Genomic DNA, 14457 nt, shown 5'->3' with positions numbered 1-14457 from the left:
AAAAATTCAAATAGACAGCTTTTTATGCAAGAAAACCCACAAATAAGCGACTTTGACTGTATGTAATTTTAAAAAACGCTTAAGATTGAGGGTTATTTGTATTGAATAAATCGATATTTTGTTTTGATGAAAATGGTAAAGAATTGGAGTTTAAAAATATGCAAGATAAAAAGTTCGCATAAAGTGACTATCATATATCACTTTTTCATCAATGATACAATCTTCATCAAAAGGCACATCTAATGTATCATTTTGATACCATCCTGTAAATGTTTAATAACATTAGTTATAATAAAATAACAATTTTGAGATTTGATTTTATGTTTAAAATCAACCAATACTTTAATGTTTTATAAACCCTTTCTTATAAGTCAATGGTGTGTTTTTGAATGGTTAATAAAGTTAAATTTTGATATAATAAATAAAGTATTAAAAGTGTAGGTAGTGCCCCTCACTGGGCTACTGTATATGTGTATTACAATTACTTTGAAAAATAATGTATAATTCAACTCAATTATAATCAATTTCTTTGATCTAAAAATACACGTTTAGATTAATTTAAACAATAAAAAACAATAAATGTTAATTATATTAATCATAAAAAAAATAAAATATCGATTAAAAAAAGTTGTTCTATTAGAGGTTCGCGGGTTTTCAACTGTTTTTCAACTGAATAATTTAACCCGTTAATAGGTAAAATACTTACTGTTAGAAACAAGAAGAAAATTATTTTTTTTTTACAAAAAATAAAAAACTTCGATTTATTTATACTTTATATTTCATATAAAAAAATAAAAGTTATTACAATAAATATGTATTTGCTTCTTTATTTTGATTAACAAGAAAAAGTCAACGTGTGCACCTAAAAACTAAAATGCATTTCAAACAAAACATACAATAAAACATAATTTTTATCAAAAAAATTAGAAACGTATTTTAAATTTGTTTTTTATTCAAATGTCAATTGTTTCAAATTAAAAGCAATATTATTCATTAATTCACACGTCATTGTTCATGAAATTTAAAAATAATTGTTGTGTTTGAGTAAATGAAACATATATAATTATTCAAAAACTAAATTTAGTAAACATTATATGACTTTTATTTTATAATGTAACAAGTAATAAGTAAATCACAAAAACACCAAACATTTGGATTGGTTTTTTAAGCATTTTAAACTATTTTTTATTCAACTGATTACATAAAGTAAAAAGAGTAATTAAATTAGAATTTTTATGAATAAAGTCGCGCATATTTTTATAATATATTTTATGTATTTTATTTTTGTTTTTATAAACGTTTTGAACACTTAATATGTATTAATAATTGTGATACAAATAAAAATTAATACATCACTTTTAACTAAAATTGAATTTATCATTCAAGTATTCTGAAATTATACCCAAAGATTGAGTCTGAAATAATAACATAGATGTTTTTATTCTATTGTTTTCAATGAGAAAATAAATAATTTGTTCAATGATATAATAATTATAATGTATTAACAACAAACATTCATCAGACTTAACTAAAGTATTTTCCCAAATATTATATTTTGAACAATTTGATAAAAATTTAAATTGTTAATATTCTGAAAACAAATGAATCAATTTATTTTCATTTGTAATATAATATATAAAAGCGACTTTTTCAAATGTAAATCCAGATTAATATGTCCACTACATCATTTCAAATACAAGATATACACCAAAATATTGAAATTAAAGCTTCTGATGTTTGGGAACATGCATCTTTGTATGAAGTTGAAAAAAGAAACACAAGTATAAAAAGGCTTATCCCAAAACACGATCCACCCAACATAAAACCGTCATTTAAAATAAATAAAAATTGTGTATATTGGCTTGTCTGCGACAAGTGTAGAAAATACACGAATATGATTTATCAAGTGGTTCGGTTTCAAACATGAAACGACATATTGTTTCAACACACAAAGAAATGAATTATGTTTGCAAATTTGTGACATACGAACCAAACAAACGCAAACCAAGTAATAATGATGTTATTATTGCAGAATATATCATTAACTCAAACTTGCCATACGAACACACAACAAGTCGTTCTTTTTTGGAATTGATGTCCCATACAAACTTAAATGAACCAAAACTTACACCAGACAAATTAGCACGGACAGTAATTCCAAAATTATTTGATGCTGCCAAACTTAATGTCAAAAACATGCGTAATGAAGCACTATTCTTTTGTACAACAAGTGATGGTTGGAGCACATACATGTGTGAAGAAGAGTTTATGTCTCTAACTTTGCATTATGTTGACAAATATTACACCTTAAATAACGTATTGTTAGAAATAGCACAAATTGAAGGATACAAAACATCTGCAAACATCCAACACAATTTGGAAGTGTTCTTCGAAACTTGGAATTTAAAAGATAATTTTGTTGTTATTACTGATAACGCTGCCAATCAAATTAAAGCAGTCAAAGATTCAGGAAAGACATCTATTGGTTGTTCTTGTCATACATTTAGTCTAATAGCAGAGAGATCCACAAGAGAAGTAAAAAGATACAACTTACTTCTAGTAAAGCTCCATAGAGTAGTTAATCTTTTTAGCAAAAGTATACAAATGAAAAATTGGCTTGAAGAAGCACAAACAATTGATGGTAAATCACCACTTCGAATTGTGAAACCAGTTGAAACAAGATGGTTTGGTGATTATTTAATGGTTAACAGAATATTAATAATTGTAAAATATTTGAACGTTGCGATAAAGAAAAAACAAACCAAAATAACGAACCCAAACAAACGAGAAATATTTATATCCACTTATTATATTACAGACGAAGACATAGAAGACATAAAGAATTATATTGATGTTCTTAAATATCTATTTTTTTTAATAAATCGATTTTCTTCAGACACATATCCAACACTATCTATTATACATTATTCAATATTAAAACTGTTATCTTTGTTATCTATAAAGTATGACTCTATTCCTGGTAACGTCGACGATACAACAACGACTTTTCAACATCAAGTATCCATTGGAAACGACAAAATAAACAACTTTGAACAACTTGAAGATTTGGATAATATATTTGATTTGGAAACAGAACAAATTAATGTGGAAAGTCCTTGTGCTGCAAAGAAAAAAATAATTAATGTATTAGTTCAAGAAATCATTGATCGTTATTTTCATGGAGAATTGTCTATCAGAAAAGATGTAAATTATATTATTTCATCATTGCTTAATCCTCATTATAAAAATAGAAAATTTGGTGAATATGTTATTGAGTGTACTGGATTTGAAATTGAATTTGTAGAAATAGAATACATGAATCTATTTATTGATGAAGTCATTCTAGTCAATTCAGAAGAAGTCGAAAATGGTAAGAATAATGTTGAAAAGAAAGATGTTGATATTGATTTCACTTCTGAAATAGAGGGGATACCCGATCTAACTGATATCCGACAACTTGTTATAAAAGAAGTTGAAAAATAGTTGAATGCGGGATTTGTTGATAAAAAATCATTTTTCAATCCACTGGAATGGTGGAAAGAACACAGTTGTGATTATCCTCTTATTAGCAAACTTGTACCAAAATATTTATGTTTGCTTGCATCTTCTTCATCTTCAGAGCGATTGTTTTCAGAATGTTCTTTAGTACATACTCCACGTCGTTCAACATTAATACCAATTCATTTGGAACAACTCGTTTTTCTCCATGAGTATGGAAAAAACAATATGATATCATCATTGCTATGATAAGTAATTAATTTACAATTGTTTTGAAATTCGAGTTTAAACTTTTATTATTAACAAAATAAAATTTTAGTTTCATCTAATAGTATTTATGTGTTATTTTTGTAATAAAACCGTATTTTAATTCAATGTTTATTTGTTTATCAGTTTATCAAATCACGAACTGAACATATTTTAAATATTTATAAACTATAATTATTCGATCAATAAACTAATAAGATTAATCAATAAGATTTTATTAAAATACTACTTGTATTTATCAAATCATACAAACTTTTTAGACGCGTTTTATCATCTCTGCACACATTTAAAACAATATATTATCACTTGTGTTTTTGTTTGTTAAACTATTTAAACAAATGAAATTATTTTCTAAAATAATTTGGATTCTTAATAAAATAAGTCAAAGTATGTTTTTTATAACTCAGGCATTAATGAACCACTATATTTTTCATTGTTTTTAGCATTTACAATTTAAAAATTTTATTTAAATTTGTATATGTATTTTCAAACTACAATTCTAACAAACTTTTGTTTTTGATTGTTATTTATAATTATACAAATATCATCTCGTTTTGTGCTTAAATCGACATCTTTAAAACACAAAAATTTTGTGTATCACTCTTTTTTTAAAAAAGTATTGTGACATATAAATATGACTTCATAATATAAACTGAAAATCATAATGTGGTAGTAAATTATTTTTTAATATTATTTTATTATTTTTAATAGTAAATTTCAAAAAAATGTTATTTTTCTTTGTATAATTCAGCGCTTTCTTTAAAGCAAATTATCAAAATTATTAAAATTTACAAGAGAAGACGCGTTTTTTAAGACAGAAATTGAAATAATGTTAATTACTAGAATTTTTACGAAACTAAAAAAATATTTAAATATCATGACAGATTCAGAAAAATATCGATTGCAAAAAATTGAAGGAGCGAGAAAAGCGCTTTTAAAAGGGATGACATACATGGAAGTTAAAGACATGTTTTTCATGTTTTTTCGTGACATTTCTTCTTTAAAAAAAGATATTCAACAAGACAAACCAGTGGTATTACATAAAAGAGGAAGACGGACAAAATTCGATAAAGAATTCACACAGAAAGTTACAGATCTAACTTTAAATGACGTTTTTTCATCTTCGAAAAAAGTCGGAAAAGAAGTAAAAGGCAGTGCATCAACAGTCAACAGAACCAGACACAAAGAAGGATTTATTTTTACCAAACAAACAAGTAGACCGTATATGAAACCAATTCATTTTAAAAAGCGACTTGATTTTTGTAAAAAACAGACCGAAAAACGTTCGAAAGTTGATGCATTCAAAAAATGGACAACAAGGACAATATTCACAGACGAAAGTCGCTTTTGTTTGTTGTCGGATGGACGGTACATTTGGAGGAAAAAAGGAGAACACCCAGAAGAGTCCTTTGTTGATTGTGCGAAATACAATGTTTCTACTATGGTATGGGGAGGTATTGGTAAGAATTTCAAAACCAAACTGTCTTTTTGTCAAGGTAAAATGAACAAAGAAGGTTATGTTCAAATGTTAAAAGACAATGGGGTTTTTGAAGAAGCTAAGAAAGTCTATGGCAAGAGATTCTATTTCATGCAGGATGGAGCTCCGTGCAATACAGCCAAGTATACAAGCGAATGGTTTGAAGAAAATGGCATCAGAGTAATAAAAAATTGGCCGCCATACTCGCCAGATTTGAATCCGATCGAGCATTTGTGGAGTATAATGGAAATGCGTTTGAGAACAAAGAAGAGTGCTTTTAAAATTTAAAAGAACTTGAAATGAACTAAATGTCGTGTGAATTCCATATCTTATGAAACCATCAACAACCTTATCGATTCAATGCAAAAACGTTTCGATCTTTGTATCGAGAATGATGGGCGATTCATTGGTTATTTGCTATAATAACTGAATTAACAACTTTATCTAAACCGCTTTATTCACATAAATATTTTAGTGCTTTTAGGTAATTATTTCTTTTATTTTAAAGTATTTTTCTTTAAAGTAATAAATAATTTTTTAAAAAAATAAAGTGGTAGTGAGATAAGAAAAAAAGAGTAACAATGGTATATAAATACATTAAATAATTGGGGTTATTAGGGTTCGGTATTCTATGGTAATACCAATTTGTGGTTTCCAGTTTACATGTTATTTAAAAAATTCACATGATTTTGAGTACATGTATTTAAAAGAAGTACATATAAACATGTGCATATTCAAAAATTTAATAATCTAATGGTCAACTATTATATTTTATTACAAAAATGTTCGAATAATTAATATACCATTTTAAATAATAATTGGCATTTTTTATTCAACCTTATATTTTGATTATTTTTCACATTTTGTTTTATCATGGTATTTATAAAATTTAAAAAATCAATAAATTATAATTTTTTTACATATTTTTGAATTTATTAATCATTCTTGTTTAATTTAAAGTGAATTATTTGTGAAATATATACCATCTGATTTTTGTTTGCAAAGTTTGGAAATTATGATTTTGTTAATTTTGTCATGAATATATTTAAAACATTGTGTATATTAAATAAACATTTTTGGGAATTATTTATTATTTTATTTGAACAACATGTTTTTAAAATATCATTTAAAGTTTATTGTATTTTATATTTTTTGTTTTACCACTTTTATTAGAATTTGTATTGCTACAAAATTTTACAAAACGCAATTATGTTTGACCATCTCTATAACATTTTTATTAAATTCAAAAAACAATTTTAATTTCAGTTAAAGTTAAAAGTTATTAACATAAAGTTAATAACCGCGAACCTCTATGTTCTATCATTTAAAATTTAATGTCGTGAAGATTAAGTGAAAAGCAGCGCCTATAAACATTACTATAAACTAACTACTACAAACAAAATAAACGCAAACTTTATTATTATAATAATATATATAAATTATATAAAGTTGTATTATTGAGTAAAATTTTTTATGATACAAACGTTATTACTATAATTTTATACAGGATGGTTTTTAACATTATCTGGTTACTTTTGGACCATAAAATTGGAATATTTCGGGAAACAGTCCCAAAACCCCATCCCAATTGTTTTAAGTTTTTCCACGTTTTATTTAATGCAGATGTTTAAACAAAATTGAAGCTATTTTTTGTCCACTAGATAATGTTTAAGAACTGGTTCTAGTCTTCCACTGACTTACCATATAAATCAAATTAAAAATAAAGAGTGTGGATAAACTCAAAAAACCACAAATTTGCGAAAAAAAAAATTAGAGAAGAAACAGACACAAAGATTTAATGGAACGGATTGGCTCCATTAGTCTCTTGCATCTTGTGCATTTTTTCTAAAAACTCATTCTCCTCTTGGTTAATCTTTTTCATGTTTTCCTCGTCGTCCACACCAGCAACCATAGCCTCTGGCTTACCAGTCGAGGGATCTGCAACTCTGAAATACTGAGGGCGAACTTCTGGAGTCTTGTAGTACTCTTGTTTGTGCTTCTGCTCGAGTTGTTGTTGTTTCTTCCAAAGGTTGAAACATCTGCTGTGGAAAATTTTTCCGTCTCTGTTCATTGATTCGGCTGGATACACCTCTTTGTTACACAGAGTGCACTTTGGCATTGAATGAACATTATGAGTTTCGACTCGTTTTCTGCCGCGTGTGACGTGGGATGGTGTTTGTTCAATTATTTTTGGTTGTTAAGAACTTTTTAATTGATAGTTTCTTTGTTGTTTATTTCTGATTTTTTATTAATTTTTTCATTTTTATTTGTACCCAAATTTGGCGTTTCCACTATTTGAATTGAATTTCCAATAGTTTAAAGATTTTGGGGTGTTGATAAAAGTGCTTTTCTCAGTTCTTTATTCTTCTCTGAAACTCTAAGAATTGATAAATTTTAATACACACTTAGTAATATATAAATGTTATTTATTATCTATTAAAATGTAAAGGAATGGACAAAAAAAGAAATGTTAGTGTGTGACTTTGGTCAAATCTCCTGTGTCTGTTGAACTATTTCAAGAGCTTTTTTCTTGATATCGGAGTCCTGGTATTTCATATTGTTATCCATGAGGTCGAGGTACGCGCAAATGCTCAGTTTTTCATACACATACAAATGGAATTCAAACATATCGGTCACACCCTTGTCGAACTTCTGAAGTATCATAAGCGCCCTTTTCCTCGCAAGGTCTTTATTCCCACTCTTCAAATAGGCCTCTGCAAATCGGAGTGTAAATATCAATGATTCAGTCTTTAAATCTTCCTCGCTGTTGTCCTTTGTCTTACTTAAGTTTTCAGCTTTAGTTATGTCGCCAGCAATCAGTGCGTATTTAATTGCTTTGTTATAGAAAAATCTGTCGTTTGGATTAAGGTCAAAAGCAGTTTTGATCTCCCGCAATGCCAAAGGGAACTGCCCCAACTTCATATGACACTTTGCAAGGTAGTAATATTTGAGGTTAAACTCCGTTTCGTCAATGGCTGTGGCATATGCAAGCGCTTCCTCAGTCTTTCCACCTTTCAGTAAGAAGACGATACGTGCCTGTATTATAGGTATATGGTGTTGTTGAATGAACTTAGCTGAAAGTGTCTTGTACGACGTGCAGTTCTTCAACGCCTCTGCAATTCTCAAAAATGAATTTTCGACAAAGGTTCTTTTTTCTGCATGATTTCTGCTTGTATTTTTATTGAAAAGTGGACTCAAAATTTTGAATACATTGATTCTTGAATTTTCAAGAAGTTTTACAATGAATTTTGTGATGTCTTGTTCAAACACTTCGTCATATTGTTGATAACAAAGTGTTTCCGTTGTGCCATACAAAGTGTCTCCAATGCACAATTTTTCATTGAACTTTTTGAACACATCAAATTGCTCTGGAGTCATTTCAAGTGCATTTGTTATATTCAAATTTTTTAAAACAAGTTCGTGGTATGTGGTATTGTTTTTGTTAATTTTTAACAGTGTTTCTAACATGTCGAGTGCCTCTTGCTTCTTCCCAAGTTCAGTCAAACACGTTGCCACATACTCTTTCGCTTTAATTCCTTCCAATAAATTGTCTGTGTTTGTTTTAATAAAGTCCAAGACTGCATTATACAATTTCCCCTTCATCAATATTTGTATTTTAAACATCAGTAAGTCGTTGTACCTCACTTTGTCGCTGTTATCACTGTAATGGAGTAAGAAATAGTCCAGCGCATTGAGCGCCTTGTCGTTTTGACCGCCCATGAAAGATGCAACTGCCTTGCAAATAAAATTGTTTTGATAGTCTTTTCTCAACACAATCATTTGGTCGATGGTGTCAACAGCACCCAAAAAGTCTCTGTTCTGAATTTGGAGGCAGAACAAGTCTCTTTTTAATGCTAAACTTTTTCCATCAATATTGTTCATCGTTTTAAACGCCTTCAGTGACTCGACATAGTCCTTCTGCTCTCTGGCTACAATCCCATACAAGTGCCATATCGTCGGACTTCTCAAATTGTTTTTCAGTGCGTTTTTGATACCCTTCATCGTGTCAGCTCCACTCTGCTCCCTCTTGAAATACTTCGCCAAGTTCTTCATAGAAAGAGCCTCCCCATTTTCTGGTAATGAGCTCAATATTTTCTCGCATTTTAGTAACGCGCCATTGTAATCTTTTCTTTCATAGTCTTTGCATGCGTCGCTGAATAAATTTGATTGGTGACGATTAAAGCGTTGCTGGCGTTGAATTTCCTCAGGGGTCAGGGACTTGCTCATACTTTTTCGAGTTCCATAGCATTAAGACCTTTAGTATTAATTCAATAAATGTTTTATATAACATTTATAGTGTTATAATAAATATAATATTATATATATTATATATAATGTAGTAAATTTTAATGTATTATAATTAAGTATATTAATATTACTATAATATAGGATTTGTCTAAACACAGACACTAATTCTTCATGAAATTTTGAAAAAATCCACCAAAATATAAAACTTAAAGACTTTTTAATATTGTTCAAAAATATAAAAGGGTTAATAAAAAATAGTTTAAAAAACAAAAAACATTTGAACTCCAATTGCCGTTTAAAACATAATACTTTTTGAAAAGACAATCGACAATTCAAAATGTTAATAAGCAAAAAATAATAAAATACTATAATAATATGACTCTAATATCACCAAAAATGATAACAAAATTCGACATTTTTTACTATTGATGAGAACAAAAAAACAATAGAAACATGGGAGAAAAGCTTAAGTCGTTCAACGCTCATTTCGAAGCGTTTAAGGAAAAAATATTTGATACATTATTTCTGGTTATAAGTAAGTGCAAGTGGTTTATTGTAGTTTTCTGGATACTACTTGCCATAGCAACAGCGTATTTTGCACTTACTTTGTTCTCATACACAACAGTTCAATTCACTCCACCAAAAGGCTCCCTCTCAGAAACAGCAAACAACAAGTACCACGAGTTGTACCCGTCACACAGTGCCTCAGAAACAACGGTTGTTGTTATAGTTAGAGAGAATGGATTAACAGTTTTGACAAATAAGACACAAGAAATCAGTGAAGCTGTCACAGAAACGGCTTATGCAAACAACGCAACAAAAGTGATGGGTGTTTACACCGAGGAAACACACCAACTCAATTTCACCGACTTTTTTGTCGTGAATGACACGACTGCAATTTTGATCATTTCACCTGTTAGTGGTGTTGAGGACATTATTAAGAGTGTACGAAAAACAATATCAAATTTAGACACTGACGGGTATAGAATTAGTGTCACTGGACCAACTGCCGCATCAATGGACATCAACTTAGCAATCATTGCTGATATGAAGTCAATGGACATCTTCATTTTCCCAATAGCAATTCTTATCTTCTTATATGTCATTAGAAACATAGTCCTCGTGATCATCCCAATCATCAATTTGATTGTTATTGTCTCAGTATCATTCGGCTCACTCTTTCCAATCGCCTATTGGTCCGAATTTTATTCGATAGCCCCAGCTATTGCAGTGGCTTTAGAAGTTGCCATGTCTGTGGATTACAGTCTCTTTCTCTTGAGTCGATATTCAGAAGAAATAAGAAAAGACCAAAGCCACTTTGATGCTGTTAAAACGATGTTTCGGCACTCCGGTCGTATTATCGCGACTTCGGGGTCTGTTCTGATTTGTTGTTTTCTCAGCTGTTGTTTCTATGGAGTTACTGTGATAGTGACATTAGGGTTGGGGTGTGTGATCTGTTTGATTTTCACGGTCGTTGTGAATTTAACTATAACACCAAGTCTTTTACTCATGTTCCCCAAATTTTTCCGCATCAAAGGGATGATCCCGTGCAGCAAATTTTGTGTCAGATACTCGGACAAAGTCGGCTCCAAATTTTGGCATTTCCAAGCAAAGTGGATGAGTCACAAAAAGAATAGTATTGTTGTACTAATCATATCTTTGGCAATACTCGCCCCAGTTATTATTTGTATGAAGGATTTCATGTGGACGCTGGCGTCGTCGCAGTGTTTTCCTAAAGGCACTGAAGCGATTCAGGGACTCACTGACTTGACGAAGGTGATGCCCACGGGGGCAATATCCCCATATAAACTTCTAGTGTTATCAGACCCAACACAACAAGCGTCTTATGACTTTATGGAAAAATTTGGGGAGAGGGTCCCATCGAGTATTGGGAAGAAAAACATTTTCTGTTACAACTACATGAATGGAAATGTGTTGACACAAAGAGAAGTACATCTACTTCAAAACATCGACTTTTATTATAAAGCATACAATTACTCGACTACTTCATCATCTTTTCTTTGCATGCTTGTGCCACAGGAGACTTCAGACGCACGACCTATAGTTGACGACACGCTCAACATGATGACTGGCTTACACAATGAATTGGGAATAGAAAGTTACTTAGTAGGGAGTGAAGTGGACATGGTGATATTAGTCGAATACATTTTGGGGTTCTTCCCAATACAATTAGTCTGTTTGATGGTGATTGTTTTACTCTTAATTGCACTCGCATTCCAGTCCCTCTTAATGGGAATTCGTGTGATATTCACAACCGCTTTGACCATTGGTTGGGTCTTTGGACTCTCTACAGTGATATTCACGTCTTCTATACTCTACAGAGCAGGCGTTTTCACGGGGTCCAATGGACTCTTTTGGTCCGTGCCAGTGATGTGCACTGATGTTCTTGTTGGACTTTGTTTGGATTATGATATCTTCTTGTTCACACGAGTACTTGAATATAGAAAGAGTGGATATTCCACAAAGTCTGCTGTTATTCTTGGCGTCGAACACACCGGTTATTTGATCACATACGCTGGAATTATTATGGCTGCGGCGTTCTCTGCGTTGATGTTATCTTCTATGATGGTTTTGCAACAATTTGGAGTTGTACTTGCTCTCGCAATTTTACTTGACACGTTTGTCATCCGAACAATGGTCGTGCCGTCGCTTCTTCATTTGTTTGGTGAGTGGAATTGGTGGCCAAAACGGTATGATATCAAAATTGAATTGGATGGGGGTGTTGACAACTCGAGTGTTGAAAAGGTTGATGATGTAATAGATGATCAACAAAATTTACTTAATTAATTCTTGAATGATTTGATGTAACTTAGTAATTAATAATTAAGAGTTATTCAAGTGTTATTGGCAATTTATTTTTAGTTGTTTTATTAATTATAATATATTATAATATTATAATATATTAGAATTTATTTTAAAAAAGAATCAATTTATCTCAATATTCCCCGCCTTATAAATACGATAGAATTGGTATTTCCCAGAATGCACAATACTTGAACGCAATTTCAGCTATATAGGTAAATGGCCAATACCTCAATGGCACATCAATAAAGGTATGTGCTTGCACCACTGCTCGTGGTCTTGAGAATGTTGAAAATGTAAATTTGCCGTGGTAGTATCCAATACCACTCTGGCAATTTCCTCCAAATGGTAAATTTCCGTTGATTAAATGGATGATAGCGTCATTTCTATATAATGCACCCGAGTTAACATTCAGTCTAAACTTTTCAAAGAACGCGTCGTCACTTGTGAAGACATAAGCGGCCAATGGATTTGGGTGTTCCTTTATCATAGCAAAGACTTCTTCCAAATTTTCATATTTAATGATAGGGAGGATAGGTCCAAAGATTTCATTTTCCATAGACAGATCAGTCATTTTGACGTTTTTCAATAAAGTGGGTTGAACATATCTGTCTTCGATATCTACATTACCTCCATAGAACACGTCACTCTGTTCAATGATCTCTTTCATTTTGGCTGCAGCGTCTTTTGTGATCATTCTTGGGTAGTCGTCACTCTTCTGTGCGTCTTCCCCAAAGAACTGAATAAAGCACTTTTTGACCTCTTCACAGAATGCGTCGTAGATGTCTTTGTGGACATACGCATGGTCCGTACACACACAAATTTGACCTCCGTTCACACACTTCGCCCAAGCTATCCTTTTAGCAGCAGTTTTCAAGTCGACATTTTTGTCGACTATAACGGGGTTCTTTCCTCCAAGTTCCAAAGTGACGGGAACCAATTTCTTCGCTGCGGCCTGGTGGACCAATTTCCCCACCGTTGTTGAGCCGGTGAAGAAATAATAGTCGAAGTCCGCGTCACAACAGGCTTGGATGCTCTCTCTTCCAGACATGTATTCACATCTTAAATACTCTGAAGGGATGTATCTATCACACAACTCGGCAATCAACTTTGAAGAGTTAAATGAGTACTTGGAAAGCTTTAAGAAGACTGTATTCCCACACGCAAGCGCACCAGCGACAGGAATTAAAGACAGGTTAATTGGGAAGTTCCATGGTGCAATGACACAGACCACTCCATATGGTTCATGTGTGATGAACGACTGTGCCAACAACTGGACTGCAGTCGACTTCACTCTCTTGTCCGACAATTCGGCGTCCATGTTTTGAATCAAATACTCCACTTCTTCAATGACAGATTCAGTTTCGAGAACAGAAAAGTGTCTGTCTCGATGCAAATCCTTTCGAATGGCGTCACCAAGAGCTTGTTTGTTATCGTAAAGCATTCGATAAAGTGCGTATAATATCTGTTTGCGTGTCTCAAATGGTCGTGTTGCACAACTGTTGTAACTTTCTTTGAGAGTCTTACAGATCGTCGCGATCTCTTCAGGCTTCACTATGGGGAAGACTTGGTCTGCTGGAATACTCTTCAAGCGCAGCTCAACAAACCTTTTGTATCCCTTAGCTCTGAAGAGTCTGAATATGAAACTGATGATATTAAGTGCAATAAATAGAAGAGCTGTAATGAAGAGTATGGCCTTGACCACATCAAAAAATCCCAAGACCATCACTTCCATTCTTGTTGTTTGTTTAAATTTTAGTTTTCCTTTTAAAGCAACAAAACATGCAAAATGTCTTGTCAGTTTCTTTTTTAGCATATTATTGTCACTCTTCAATTAAAACAAACGGCAATTTACTTCAATTGTGAAGTTAATAATATATAAAGTCAAATCCCTTCTATTTGACACTTAAAAGATAGAAATGTACTATCAAAAAATGTAATTCTATTCCACTTGGTCAAATCGAGATAACAACGGATGGACTTATTTCGACAAATGATACTATTTCGTATAGTTTCATTAATGATATATTGTTATAAACTATATGAGTTGTTTGTTCCCAATTGTTTCTGAACAATTATGAATAGAAATTTAAAATTTCTGGTCTTGTTTTGTTCCAGCTTTTATGGACTGAAATTTGCATTAT

At 31.3% G+C, this 14457-nt stretch overlaps 4 protein-coding genes across 4 annotated transcripts; 1 reads left to right on the top strand and 3 right to left on the bottom strand.

The window, feature by feature from the left end:
- Positions 1-7037: 7037 nt before the first annotated feature.
- Positions 7038-7361, bottom strand: EIN_024080 (hypothetical protein; the record flags this gene model as incomplete). Its single annotated transcript, XM_004257422.1, has 1 exon — positions 7038-7361. The coding sequence occupies one exon, from the start codon at positions 7359-7361 to the stop codon at positions 7038-7040; it is 324 nt and encodes a 107-aa protein (XP_004257470.1).
- A 368-nt stretch (positions 7362-7729) lies between these two features.
- Positions 7730-9469, bottom strand: EIN_024070 (hypothetical protein; the record flags this gene model as incomplete). Its single annotated transcript, XM_004257421.1, has 1 exon — positions 7730-9469. One exon carries the CDS (start codon positions 9467-9469, stop codon positions 7730-7732), a length of 1740 nt encoding a protein of 579 aa, XP_004257469.1.
- Positions 9470-9943: 474 nt separating this feature from the next.
- EIN_024060 (hypothetical protein) lies at positions 9944-12298 on the top strand (the record flags this gene model as incomplete). Its single annotated transcript, XM_004257420.1, has 1 exon — positions 9944-12298. The coding sequence occupies one exon, from the start codon at positions 9944-9946 to the stop codon at positions 12296-12298; it is 2355 nt and encodes a 784-aa protein (XP_004257468.1).
- Positions 12299-12461: 163 nt separating this feature from the next.
- On the bottom strand, positions 12462-14048 carry EIN_024050 (aldehyde dehydrogenase, putative; the record flags this gene model as incomplete). The annotated part of the gene is made up of 1 exon (XM_004257419.1): positions 12462-14048. The coding sequence occupies one exon, from the start codon at positions 14046-14048 to the stop codon at positions 12462-12464; it is 1587 nt and encodes a 528-aa protein (XP_004257467.1).
- Between the last annotated feature and the right edge of the window lie 409 nt (positions 14049-14457).

This window comes from Entamoeba invadens (genome assembly GCF_000330505.1).
Source record: "Entamoeba invadens IP1 unplaced genomic scaffold scaff_1105074724629, whole genome shotgun sequence".
Taxonomy (NCBI): Eukaryota; Evosea; order Mastigamoebida; family Endamoebidae; genus Entamoeba; species Entamoeba invadens.
Note: the sequence above shows the minus strand (reverse complement) of the source record. Positions and strands in the feature narration are given on the sequence as shown.